The sequence below is a fragment of the Heterocephalus glaber genome, unplaced genomic scaffold (assembly GCF_053883595.1).
Source record: "Heterocephalus glaber isolate CG9 unplaced genomic scaffold, H.glaber_assembly_v1.0 deba00000594, whole genome shotgun sequence".
Taxonomy (NCBI): Eukaryota; Metazoa; Chordata; class Mammalia; order Rodentia; family Bathyergidae; genus Heterocephalus; species Heterocephalus glaber.
The window spans coordinates 4,511-19,202 of record NW_028258151.1 but is presented as its reverse complement, the minus strand read 5'-3'; the positions used below and the strand labels follow the sequence as shown (position 1 = coordinate 19,202).

Here is a 14,692-nt window from a genome sequence, read left to right as displayed (position 1 = left end):
TGAAACAGAAAATATGAGTCCATTGACATACACAATTTTAGAAAAAGTGTTATGACTGCATCCTCGGAATGTAATTATCCTCAATTATAAGTAAAATAACTACAGCTTACAGAACTCAAATATTTTACTTTTAAATGAATGATTACTGACTAATGTTTAAAATTTTACATTTTATGAATTTAAATTCCAATAGCAAAATTGAAATATAAAATAAGATATTTTCCAATTTGCTCCCAGAACATAGCATTAAATTTACACTTAAGGAATATTCTGAGTATTAGTAGTACCGAAAACTAACAAAATTTCTAAAGTACCAGTTATTCCTTTATAGAAAGACTTTAAAAAATAGGGAATTTAAAAAAAATTATAATTGTCCCATATTAGAAAGTTGAATATTCCCTCTCATTTTTATAACAATGCAATTTCATTTAGCATTTAATGAAAATTTAGCTTACTTATAATACAATCATAAGAATGTTTAATAGACAATGTATGTTAACTACAATTATAGACAGCATGATACTATATGAAGCAATTTATCTCATCTAACACTAAAGGTTGATTAAAATTGCAATTTTATAAATATTTTTCTCAAGGCCAAAGGGTCAAAATATTTGCTATAAGCTATAAGCTGAATGATATGTTTCATGCTGAATAAACTGCCCTTTAAAAAGCATGTATCAATTTACTAACACATATTTTAAAAGATCCCTATTATTTTTGTCAACTTTACATTCAGTACTCTTTCCAAATGCTGGCACTTCTTTCAGATGAATCTATATATGTAAAAAATCAACTCAACGTAACAAATTATAAAACTGGTACTTAGTTTGAGGAGTTGATTTAAAACACTACTCTTGCAAAATCATTTCTTGTCTTGTAAAACACAAGCATATAAACAACAAAAACACCTGATTGGAGCATGCAGGTTAAGAAAAACTAGTTATAATTTATAAAAGACTCTAATGTGTTATAATTTTCTAATGGAATGAATTATATAGTATTAAAGACTCAAATTAAAATAATTATTTTTCTTTTCTTGCCACATACTTTGCTAAGAATTTTTAATTTACACAACATTCACAAAGGATTTCAGTTCATTCAGTTATCAAGGACCCATGAGCAAAGCTGGATGATCTTGGATGAATTTATGAACAAGCTACAATCGTATACAAATTTTGTTTGTGCCAATGTGTACTTTTTTATGTCTGTTTCTTTCATAATGTTAAGAAGGTCTATGACTAAAACAGTATTTTTGTAAAAGCTTAAGAGTTTGTGATAAACATTCTTTAAACTATTATTGAAAAGTCTCCATAATGTTAACTCCCAAGAGAATGTGATTATCTGTGAAACTTCTTCTATGTACCAGACATTTATAACATACTTTAAAACATTATAAATATTGCAGTTATTGATAATTTAGTCTCATTATAAACATTAAACTTGCATAAATATATTCAAAATATTTTTCATGAATTTACATTTATATAAAAATGAATCCTTTCTGATCTCAATGTTCCTTAAGTCTTTCATAGTTCTCTCTATATAGAAATGACTATGAATTTGAAATGTTTGAGTGTTTGTGTTTGGATAGAAAATATATATTCACATATCATTATTTTTTCTTAAAATTTTCAAGTATTCTTGGTAAAATACACTGTAAAGAGAACAGAAGGAATAAAAACTTCTATATTAAATACGTTAAAGTAAAAATATTACAATATTTTCTTTTTAACAAGTTTAGCTAGCTCGTGTTTCTAAGGTGACACCTGGTGATATCTGGACAGGTCAGGGAAGCCTATCTGTCTATGATGTAATATCATGTTTTATGAATAACAAATTAATCCTCTGCTCCCTAACTGTGTGGGGCATTGTGTAGTACAGCCACACCCTTGCTCCAATGCATTGCTCATTCACAAATGCCTGGAAGTCTGAACGTTGTCATGTAGAATGAAATTGCCTCAATTACTGACAGGTGAGAAAATAATTCATTCTCTGGAGTACTATTTTAAAAAAATAACTGCAATGATAGTAAAAAATCAATACAAGAAACTATAAGATAGATATTAAAAAGTGACAAAAGAGAAACAAGATTTTGATAAATGAGCAATATTCAGTATAAACTCTACAAAGACCAAATAGAAAGACAATTATAAAGTATAACATTGTATCAAGTAAGTGTTTTGCTATTTCAAAAGTTAAAAACACAATAGTGGTCTCTGCTTGCAGCATTTTAGACATTAGATAAAGAAGAATTGTTAATATGGGTAAATATTACCCATACACATAGAATCAATGTGGTAAAATAGGAAGAACTTAGGAATGGGAGTTGACTAGGTTTAAATGAAAAACATAGACCCATTACTCATCACTTTCTCAATACTCCTTCAGTCTGTTCCTGACAGAGTATACTCCTTCACACAGTTTTATCTGTGAAGAGGACAGTGGCTCAGAGTAACTTCTGTTGTAGTTTATCTTATTTTAATAAGCTGCTGTTAAACTATTTAAAATGTCTTTTCATTTGCAAAATGGAAAACTACAGGGACTTTGTCTTTGGCTCTATTACCTAACTTACAGTAATTTTAATTTGCCAACTTACCAAAATGATATGTGTTAAGGAAAAAAAATAACTAGTTGTATTTTACATCACTATTTCTATTGCTTTTTAAGTTAAGAAATGACAGGTTCCTTAATTTCCATCATTAATGTTGGAGTCACTGTGTAGTGCGACACTGTGGTATAACACATCCCATTTCACATCACTCATCCCCATACACACACATACACTATACAGACAAGTCAAAAGTTTAAAATATTTTGACTGTATACAAATGGTCAAGCTCCGAGTAATTTTCCAGAACAAAATGCAGTTCAATAGGCATGGGCATAACTATTATTCCAAGATGTTTTCCTTGTGCTCTTTTATAATTTTCTAGGATATTAAGGCTTATGCAGTAATAATATAAGCAATCAAATAAAATAGAATACCTATCACAGAAAGAAAACAATACATGTTAAATAAAAATAGCACACTTAGGAAATTTTAAAGAAACAACCTATGTTTGCTATAGCTAACTGAAATGGTGTATCGCCACAGTTGAATTACTACTCAAATCTCACTGCAGCTAAAACCACAAGACCACATCTCATTTTAGCATGTGTATTTCCATGGAATTACCTAAAACAGAGCTCAGGACTCCCAAATCCAGATGTCACTTGTCATTTTCAAACCTGCCAAGCTCCAGAGTAAAACAGAACTCTAGTTCCTGACTGATAAACTTAGGCTCTTCAGAGAATCTGTCACTGACCTTAATCTTAGGTGTTTTTCAGGGTTAAATAGCTTTTTAAGACATTTAGATTATGAGGAGGATGAATACACACCTCATTCGATCTTGAAGAAGAGCCATCCATGTAATAAGACCTCTCTGGGGATAACAAACTTGGTATTGAGGAGTTATTCTGTTTATACCAATGACTTGTTTATGCCTTATTTTAGAGCACTACACCTGCAACACCAATGGCAACAAACTATCTTCAAAGGCTTTCTGTTGCCTAACTTCACTAAATTCAACTGCAAGTTTTTGTGGTATCTTCCCATGTTTTACCTTATTTGGGAGACATGTACAAAAACATTAAAAAGCACATCAAGGAGCCTGTCCCCAGTTAGGCAGTGGTTGCCTTCTGCTGCCTTCTTTCCTCAGCACTTTCCATACAAAACTTGGGATGAAAGGGAAAATAATGAACTCCCTTAACTGGGTGTATCTTGTAAGTTCAGGCTTGATTATTTGGATTAAATCTTTGGAACCTTGAAAGCCTATGATACTATAAAAAATAAACACATATGGATCAGCTGAATGGGACAATCAAGTCAAAACCATAACTTCCAAATTCTTATGTTTGGCCAATTACTCCCATAAGGCCCCAAAGTTTATAAAGAGAAGGCTAGAATGGCAACTACATTGGATTTTAGGGGGGAGTGGGGGGGAGACAAGGGGGAGGGATAAATCAGACATATGCTTTAATGGAGCTATAAATAATTATTCATAAATATTCATAGTTAGTGTTCAGGAAAAGCAAGCCTTGGAAGATCAAGAAATATGTGCCTTGATTTTTTTTCTTTTTTTCTTTTTTTGCGAGCTGGGGCTGAAACCCAGAGCCTCGCTCTGCCATAAGCTATATCCCTCACCCCTAAACTTTGAAAATCTTAACCTACTATGGCAGGAAATGACTCACGTGGCCCAATATTCTATCTACCAAATAATATTAAAATGTAAAGCAAATTGAAATCTTTGTCACAGAGACTTAATGTTGATTCTGAAAAATACACAGATTACTTATTTTAACATAGATCAAGTACATCATCTGTTCCTATGTGCTTCCTCACCATAATATACTATTAAAATAAGTGTTAAAATAGCATTTCTAACTCACACCAAATAAAATTAGTAAAATTTATATTTTCAATATTTATATGAATTGTACCTAATTAAGATTAATGGTCAATAGTTCCATAAAAATTATTTTGAATAACTTAGCATCCAAACTGTTTTGCCAATATTATATTGAAAACCACAGGTAATTTAGTTGAGCTTTTATTACAATAATCTACTACTTAAAAATATAGTTGTCTAGAGACAATCCTTCAATAGCTTCTATGATCTGACTGCAATAATTATTGCATATTTCATTAATGAACAAAAAATAAAAGCAACAAAATGCTACTTATTCTTTGTTCCTGTTGAAAAAACCCCTTGCACTCTAATTGTCTTTCATTACCCATGTGTACAAGTTACACATATTTCATAATAAAGGGGATTTATACTGGTAGAATAGCCGGTGTGATGTGTTTGCTATGATTCAAATTAGCTTCCAAAAATCAAAGAGCTAATGCAATTAAGAAATATTCTCTAAAAGGCATATAAATTAGAAATTTATTATGATAATAACATTTTTCTCACCTTGAAGCCATTTAATTTCTGGTTCAGTTTTGGTCTTCTTATATCATTATTTCGATGCCCCCAAACTACATTCATGGGCTCTTTAAAACTGTCCAAGAAATGTAGCAGAGAGGGAAAAATTGGCTTACTTTTAGAATGAATAATTTAAAATAGGCCTACAAGCAGTCTGTGAAGACTAAAATGATATGGTCTCTTAGCTTTCAACATAAAAGGAGTTAAAAGGGTAAATGAAGTTGTGTGAACATTTATAGTTCTTCAGTTAACTATTCAAGTCCAAAAATGTGTTATCTATTCGAATATACTGCATTTACTTTCTAAGTTGCACAGTAAAAATGCAAAGAGCAATCCAGGTATAGATTTCACAGAGTGGTATAAAACTGGGTGACAAGAAAATAAGAACACTCAGTGAGCTTCTCCAACAACCTTGGTGTTAGAGGGGACATACACCTGTCAGCAGCTCTGTTACCTTAGGCATTCCACTTAATCTATTCAATTTTATTTCTATAAAACACAGGTCACTGTAATAATGCTGCAGTGTATGCACAGCAGTTACTCCATACACGCTATCTGAATGCTGGACAGCCTATAGACCAAAGGAGTTAAGAACAAAGACTTTGTAGGGAGGCTCGTGTCTAGTTGTCGATCCAACCACTCACCAAATGAATGACTGGTAAGGGGCTATGTTTTAATCTTTGAAAGCTTTAGATTTTTCAGGTGGAAAAGAAGGATATTTAGTTATGTCTCAGATTGTTGTGAAAATACAACGAGAGAAATCTTTAACACACTTAGCTGAGTTATCAACATATAGAAAGTACTCAATAAATTCTATCTGCCATTAATGAAGTTAACAGCATTTTATACTTCTCTTATGTTGGAATATTAATAGATTGGTCCTCCATAGTTAGGGTGACAAACTGTGCTACTTTCCCCAGAACCGTCCTGGGTTTAACACTGAAGCCATGTATCTCAGGAACTCTCTTGGTACCTGAAAAAGTGGGAGCATTGTTTTTCTGAAAATTCATCTATAATCCAACCCAAAAAAAACCAAAACCCCTAACTGATGAGCCCCTTGGCCTGATTGGTCAGCTAAAAATGTTGTGTCCTGGTCCTCATTTTTCCAGGGAGAGAGCATTCAGGCTACTGAATTCTTCAGTATTATAGATTCTAGAAACAAAGGACTATGGCTCAGAGCAGTGGTATTTCTATGCTGTGAACCTTGTCTTCCTTTTGGATATAGGAGCCTAAAATTTAACTTTAAAGAAATTTTTTGACTTGCTGCAGTCTTTACTGCCACACGAGGCAGCTAAACTGTGCTTCTTTAAGTCCTAGAGGAGAAGAGTAACACTGTCTGCTGCCATATCTTGCTAGAAACATTCTCAGTCTTGCCTCTTCAACTGTTTCTGGGCATAAGGTCAACTGCGCAAGGCATCTCTGCACTCCGTCTCCAAGGAAGGCTTGCAGATGATAGCACCTCTCAGCCAGCAGCCTGAGCTTACAAAGATGCAGTGTTTCGCTGTGTGCTGTAGCAGGGTCATGAAAGTACACATTTCATGCATATTTTACAGTGTATCACATGGATTTTTTTGTTTTAATTATTTAATTATAGCTTTTGGCCAATAATAATATCTATGGATGAAGAATTTTTACATTTGTCTTTCTTTTGGATAAGTGAATTATGTCATGACACACTTCCAATATAAAATTTTTAAGACTTACATTACACTAAAATTTATCTTTCAAATCTAACTAAATTCTTCTGAATCTAAGAATAAATACACTTGCTGTTTTTCTACTTCTAAATGTAAAGCAGTTTCTGATACCTGAATTAACAAAGCAAGACAGCCATAGATCTATGTAAAATTCAGAGATCAGAACATCTTGATCTCATTGAATATTTTAATTTTATAAAATCTTTTACCTAGTATATCAGAAAAGATTCCAGAATATGTTTATCATGTGCCTGAATATAAATATAATTATATTTTTATAAATCTAGACTAAAATATGTTCTTAAATATTTGATTAAATATTATCTCCCATTTTCTCTTTGTAACACTGATACACATAACATATATGTAGACATACTAAGAGTTAAGGATGATATATTTGGAATTTGTGCTTATTAAAATAGACTACATTAGTGTGTAACGAAAGGAGGTCAAAAGTAAGAGGTCTCCATTGTCATCTACTATGCACCAGTGGTGTGAGTGGGAAAAGCTCTTTATCTGGATAAACTCTGTTTTCCTCAGTATAAGATAGGTAAGCTGCTGCTCTCAAGACTAAGTTGGAGGATTACAATGGGTCAGAGATTAACTTGATCAACCTCCTTTCAAATATCGTGAAAATGTACTTTTATTAAAGCCTTATATACTTTTAAATATTATTCAGAACAGTACTATATTAAGCTGAAAACTCACTCAAATATTTACTTATTAGGCCACTTAGTACAAGAAGCACAAAGTGTGTGGTTGTCTTGCAACCTACTTGAAACTCAAGTGCAAAGACCAAAAATAAAATGTGATCCCAACAACCACAAGTAGGAGGTCAGCAATGTATCAATAGAGCAGGCTGAATTATTTCCCTCTCTTATATTTTTCAGAAGGGTAGAATTAATGAGTATTACAACAAGATTGAGACCAAGAGAAGTAATACTTGGGTAGCTGCTGTCAAGATGTACGGTGGAAAAGGGGTCAGAATATTCATTAAGCTCTCTGCAAAGTAAAAACCAGGCATTTTCTGCTACTTTGAAGCAGATAATACCCTCAGTAAAAGGAAGAATTACATCCCTATGACAGCAGGTGAATGCAAACAAACAGAAACAAAGAATATGCTATACATTCTTACTACGTAACATTAATACATAATAATAAAATTTTCAAAGAGAATTGTTTTCTAGCTGTTGGTATGTATAAATAAATTTTGAGGCAAAAACTTGTCTTAGTTTTAAAGTAATGTTTTTCTCTTTGATGTGAAGTGTGCATAATGTGAAAGAATTACTACCAAGTGCCTACAAAATAATTTCAGGAAATAACTATGTGTCAAATAATTATGCTCATTATTTTCAATAAATATTTATATTGTGCTTGTATATTATAAAAGAAGAGATAATATTAAATGTTAGAAAATTGCATTAATATTTACCTTTTGTGGAAGAGTTATATTTTTCTTGTTCTTCAATGAATTAAATGCACATAATGATGGAAACAAAAGAAAGAAATCAGCAAATTTATAGTTAGACATGGAAATATGAATCAACACAATGGTATGAATAATAAAATGCATAACACATAATATGACATGATAAATTGCAATGACAAACCAAGTCTCAAATATGGTACTAAAATCAATCAAAGAAAGAATGAATACAGTAATTTAAAGATTTAAAACAAAAACATTGGATATTAATATTTTTTGGCATTTGTAAAGTATATTCCACATTAGTTTTTCTTGCCTTTCAAGAATTATACATTTTAGCACCAATTTTACCAAAAAAATTTTAACTTAAATTCACTGTTTTTTTAATTGTAAGTATATTTAAAATAATCCTTACTATTCACAACAAAAATTTTATCATAAGAATATTATTTCATATGTTTAAAATTTCATCTGATAAATAAAAAGACCCATTTTTACTAAGTAGTGCACATTTTAACATTTTACACATGGAAAAACATAATTTCAAGAAATAGCTACCTGTCAAGTAATTTAAACAATCCTTTTTGTCTTTCTCCAGTTAATTATATTAAAATACTCCAAAGTCAAATTACTTGGTTGTTAAAGTCTTCATAGACACTTCATAAAGATTTATATCTATCTCCTTCCTGGCATACTATTTACTGAGGAATCTGGTCAATCTAGGTACATCTGAAGAGGAATAGGTACCAGATATAATAACGGATATATACAGCAACTAGAACACTAATTTTTAATTTATGAGTGATCTTCAAATGATTCTATGAAGACATCCATTTGAGTACACATACATGGACACAAATCAGGTGGTTGGCTTCAGGAAATCATACAATTTTTATTTTTGTTTTTAGATGGGGTTTTACTGTATTGCTCAGGGTGGCCTTGAACTCTTGGGTTCAAGTGATCATCCTGTCTCAGCCTCCTGAGTAGGTGGGAGTATAGGAACTCACCACTGTGCTTGGCTAAAAAATTATACATTTTATAAAAACAATTACGTTGGATTTAGCTTCGCTCTATGTAAGACCTAGACTGGAATACAATGTTGAAATGCAATCAAAGAGACTTTCTGGAAGTCTCTGCTCTCACTTTCCACATATTGTTAAAGTTACGTAAATTGTAGTCTACTTTTCCAACTACTTTATCTCAAAATCTGATTACAGTCATCTCTTTGTTTTTCCTATAAATCTACTCTATAAATCCAGACTTCAGGTATAAAATAGGTGAACATCCTCAATTTTTAAAAGAAAGTTCAAAATGCTTTTTTTTAAAAAATTAAGCAAACATATCCTTTAAAATGCTGTCAGTCTTTAAAATAAGTGATACATTGCTTTTATGGTGTATAGAAAATCTCATTTATTAGAAAAACCATGTATTCAAACAATCAAAATGTCCCAGTATAAATCCTAAAAACAATAATGTAAGTAACTATATATGGAAAATACTTGAATAAAATTATTTTATACATGTATCAAGAAGTTCTACCATCATGTGAAATATCTGCTCTTACCAATCAGTTATGAACTCAATTATCTTTTAGTAAACAGAAAACTACCCTTTGTTAAAAATCAGACAAGACAATCAGAAGGAAGACAAGTCCAGTACAGGCTTAAACAACTGTGAATAAACTGCAGTCAGTATTAATCTTCATAGAACATACAAGTGAATTTTAGCAAATTATATCAAAAGAAAATTACTAACATTTTTCTCCATCCTTAAGAACAACCGTGAAATCATTCTTACAATTCACTGAATAATGTCTCCTGAATCAAATTAGAAATCAACTTTTGAAAACGTATTAGCTATCATAGCTGTCGTGTGAGCTGTTCAGTTTGAAAGAGACCTGCAGTACGATGATGGCAGACACCGTTATCATTTACCCAAAGTCCCCAAGTGCATTTAACATCATAAATTATACTGCATTGTTTTATTTCTAAAAGAACCCACAGCATAGTCATACATGCTTGTGATCACATTTGTAAAAGCTTTATCTCTTTAACTTTTAAAATCATATATTTATTTCAGGAACCTCAAATAACCAAAAGAGTTCACTAATGTATTTGTGATACTAAATATGAAAATAATGTCACTCTCGGTCATTCCCTTCTTCCCACCTCAATTCAATCCTCACACATTGATGATTTCTCTGAAAGACAACTGTGAACAGGAATATCATAAATAGTTACATTGGTATCAACAGAAGAACATGAGATTTTTTAAAAAATAAAAACTAAAATCCAAGTGCAATTCAAGTGATTTGGCACAAGCAATTCTTACTCCTCCAGAAGTAACATAATTTTAATCTCACTCTGTGAGAATTATATGCAATACCATTATATGCTTTTGAACCTGTACAGGGTTTTACTTGCAACTGTAGGAAATGCAAAGAATTTTAGGAACATAGGACTTTTGAGTATCAGAGTGACCCAGTAATATTCAGTATAAATACCAAATTTGTGGTTCTTTCAGTTGTGCAACAGGAGTTCATGCATGAATAATTCAAACACACACCCACATTTTTGTAAAAAAAAATCATCTGAGTTATTGCTAGTTTTAATAACATTATGAATAATCTTCTCAAAATGTTCCCAGAATAGTTTGTGAAACATATGAATTGATATTCCAATAAATTACCTGCTGTTTTAGAAAAGAGAGTCAGAGTTTAACAAAGGATCATATTCTCCTGAATAACTAAATGGGATGAACTAAATGGATACTTGAATAGCAAACCTGAAAAACTAAAGCATGATGTATGACCAAGAGATATGATTAAAAAAACGAATCTAGAGTTTATTGTACCAATACTACCCTATTAATGACTTCAAATCTCTTTAAATCTACACTAATTTTTCTATAATAAAATATTCTACAGGACAAACTATTCCACATGGCTCTTTGAAACAATGCATTTATCTTCTCGGATCTTCAACATTTCTAGGTTATATTCAGTAAAGCATTTCAATTATGTGAGAAAATGTGCCCAGCACCCTCGATATAGAATGAAAGTTTTACACCAGCAACAATGAACACTGTTGAAAAAAAATATTTAATACGTTAACCTTCAAGTAGCTTAAGGATGAAGATTTTCAATACACGTTTTAAATATAAGAAGTCCACTGCATTTATTATACAATCTGAAATTAGATACTATTTTAGGATTTTTAAAAGTCCCCAATAAGAGATATGTGATAACAAATACTGATACATGTAATTTCATATCCTGTGAAGTGGGTCATAGGAAAAATGCTGTATTTAAATCATGTAGCTCAGGTAGTTTAAAAATACAGTTTTTTAGTCTCTACACTCACATCACACACACACACACACAATGTCTCTCTAGAAAAACAAAATGTATATATGTTCAAAGTAAGAATCTTTAGGCAATATGAAATGTTGAAAAAGACATTAAATATGTGCTCAAAGTCATTTTCATCATTGAATTTATATAATAATACAAAATACTGCCAATCAAGCTAAAATACAAACATGAGTGAGGCACTAAATATGATTGTGTTTAATGTTTTAAAATAAGGTAAAGTAAGCCTTCTTTTAACACACAAAAATTCATACTGTGTCAAGGTTTTATTCATCTTCTACTCTTGTATCTTTGTTAAATGCTGTTGTCAGCTCCACCCATTCTTTTAAATGACCATGTAAAACTCATCCGTCCACTCATTCAATAAGTGTGTATACATCATGAACAGTAAGGTACTGGGGATAAAATTCTAGGAAACTTAAATTCTTAAGGTTCAACAAACTATATCTAATAAAAATACTATTCCTTCACTACAGGGGCATAAAACGAGGAGGTTTTCCAATCCCAGATTGGTGGACAATGATCTGTCTTTATGGATACCTTGTTCTATACTGCCACTCCGCACTGGCACCTGGGGGAGCTGTCTGCCCCTGCGGCTGCTGAAGGCTGTGTCTGCCGGAGGCGACTGCGTTGGACTTCCTTGTCGGTGTGTTCTGCAGGCAAAAGCAAAGGCAGTGATAAAGTTCCGGGGCAGCAAGGCAAAATCCTTTTCCCTTTCCTGCCACTACTGCAATAGATATATAAGCCCTAACGGGGCCACTGGAAGCAAAGTGAAATATTTTTCTTAACTTTCTAAGGATATGTGTAAAATGAGTGCTACAAAAGGGGGCTAAAGTGGGCAGGGTAACATCTGCCACACATTCTGCTTGATGACCTCCCCAACTGAGCTGAGTCAGTCACTTCCCATTAACTTTCTATGAAGTCGTGCTTTCTGGGAAAATTATTTCTTTTTGACAGTGCTGAACAAAACATGGAATTATAGCCTCTACATCATTAAAAAAATTAGTTATGAGAGGCTGTTACTTGCTGTTACTCTGAAATCAATACATAGTCTAGGATAACATACTGATAATAATTCTAGCTGCAGACACTTTCATAAATTGTTATTACACGTACTTTAGTTTTAAGTAGGGAAAATATAGAAAGGTATCTAAAATAACTGGATGCATGCTATGAAATATGTGGGTGTGAGGATTGAGAATTACGAATGGAAACTGGGGAAGCATGCACACTGCCACCTGCTGGCCTTCAATCGTTTTCTTCTAACTGAAGAACTAAAACACTTTAAGACATCTCTGAACACAAATAAAAGCTTGTCTTCTAATTGTTACATTTTTAAAGCAAATACATATTTAACTCCAAGTAATTTATCATGAAGAATTTTACATATTTAGTAAATTATATATGAATATGCCACAAACAGATGAAAGACATAACATAGCCAGATTTGATTTCCGATGACAGCTAACTGGCAGGAAGTAGAGGCTACCACCAGCACAGTGAAGATAGATGCAGGTAATAGAGGAGGTGGGAGAGGTTTCAGTGCCACAAAGAAAGGATCAAAGATTATGGTGTCAGAATGAGTGAACGCTTCGAGTGCTCAGGAAGGCACAACACCACACCAGGACCCGGAGGCAGGACATGAATGCTGGGCTGGACACGGAATAGCAACCTTGTCAGGAGCGGAGAAGGTGGCGCCGACCCTCCGGGGGCAAGGTGGTGCAGAGAACACAGTGTTCTGACACTAGAGTGCTCGCTCGACTTGGAGCGAGCGGGCGGTTTGCCCCTAATAACTGGCTGATCAGTCGCTCTGGGGGCTGCGTGTCCCCTTCTAGAAAGACATGGTGGGAGAACCCTAAAACATCAGGGCCAAGAAAGGTCTTCAGTCAACAGGTACATAATAACTTTAATACCAACACACCTGTCCAAGGAAAACCTGGTTACTCTGACAAGATAGTGATTTTGCTAGAATCAGAAAAAAACCGGTCACACAATTACTAAAATGGAATTCATATCAAATTGTGCAGTTATTTTTGCATATATGAATGTCATATACTTTTTAAAGGACAAATCTAGATTGCTTCAATGTAATCAACTTTTGTAAGTCCCACAAGGCAGAGATTTCTATCTCTTATCTCTTATTGAGCTCCATATCAAATGCCTAAACCATACAGAGAGCATATGGAGAGCAACAGCTCAGTAAAGACTGAATGAGTATAATTAGAATGCTGAGTAGTGAAACTTCAAGTACCTGCCTTCAAGATGAAATAACATTATGGGGAAATCTGTGTATTACAACATTCATAATTTTAGTTTTCAATAAACAGTCAATGCCAAATAGACAAAAAAGGAGGGATGCCTTTTGAGGCTAATACAGTATTTTTTTAAAACAAATAAAAATAGTAAGTGAGTGCTTCATTAACTTACACAATGGATTAAAGTGCAAATGATTAATATGTGAATAAAACATTCTCTCATATATAACAGTATCTGAAAAGACATCTGTTAACTTCATATGGTGCTCAAAACTGTTTTGAGGAAAACTTAATTAAGGCTTAAGAATTAAAAACTGATGTTTATACATATATATTCTATATGTATAGATATATTTTGTGTATACATACTTGTTTATGATACATGCTTTTTGCCTTTTATCATTTCAGTAGTTTACCGAAATGCATGATTATCATGCCTATTATATATTATCTCAACAGAAGGAATGAAATAACATGTCATTCTTTTAAAGCAATGTTGTAAAATTCACTTAAGTTAAAGTGTGGAAAAATAAACAGTACATATTGATCACCAAAAGTATGTTTAATGAGCGGTTTATTCAACTTGTATTAGAGTGATAATATTTCTTTAAGGTAAAATGATCTTCACAGTTGTGTTTTTGCTTTAGGATATTTCTTCCAACTTAGAACAATAAAATAGGGAAAATATCAAGTTGTATACAATAAAAAGATATACCTTAAATCTTTCACAAAGGTGCTTTTTCTCATCTTGAGCTATGGATTAATGTTTTACCAGACTTTAATTAATTCCCTGAAATCTGGAAAGTCACCCCAGTTTCCAAATTAAAAAAGAGAAGTAAGTGACAATACTCTATGTATCAAAACTGTTCATTTATTCTGAATTGACTGTCACAGTAACACACTTGTAAAAAATTGATGGATATGGGAACAATTACATGACCAAGTAATTTCTAGTGATAATGAGTTTAGTCTAC

General features: G+C 32.4%; 1 protein-coding gene across 1 annotated transcript in view; it reads right to left on the bottom strand.

The window, feature by feature from the left end:
• The window catches only part of LOC147829466 (regulating synaptic membrane exocytosis protein 1-like), a gene marked incomplete at its 5' end in the record, with an annotated part of 41,812 nt that extends 28,494 nt beyond the window's left edge, over positions 1-13,318 (bottom strand). The window contains 3 exons of the mRNA XM_087205127.1: positions 8,100-8,129; positions 12,004-12,116; positions 13,136-13,318. Coding sequence (XP_087061253.1) covers positions 8,100-8,129; positions 12,004-12,116; positions 13,136-13,318 — 326 coding nt within the window. The remainder of the gene's footprint in view (positions 1-8,099; positions 8,130-12,003; positions 12,117-13,135) is intronic.
• Between the last annotated feature and the right edge of the window lie 1,374 nt (positions 13,319-14,692).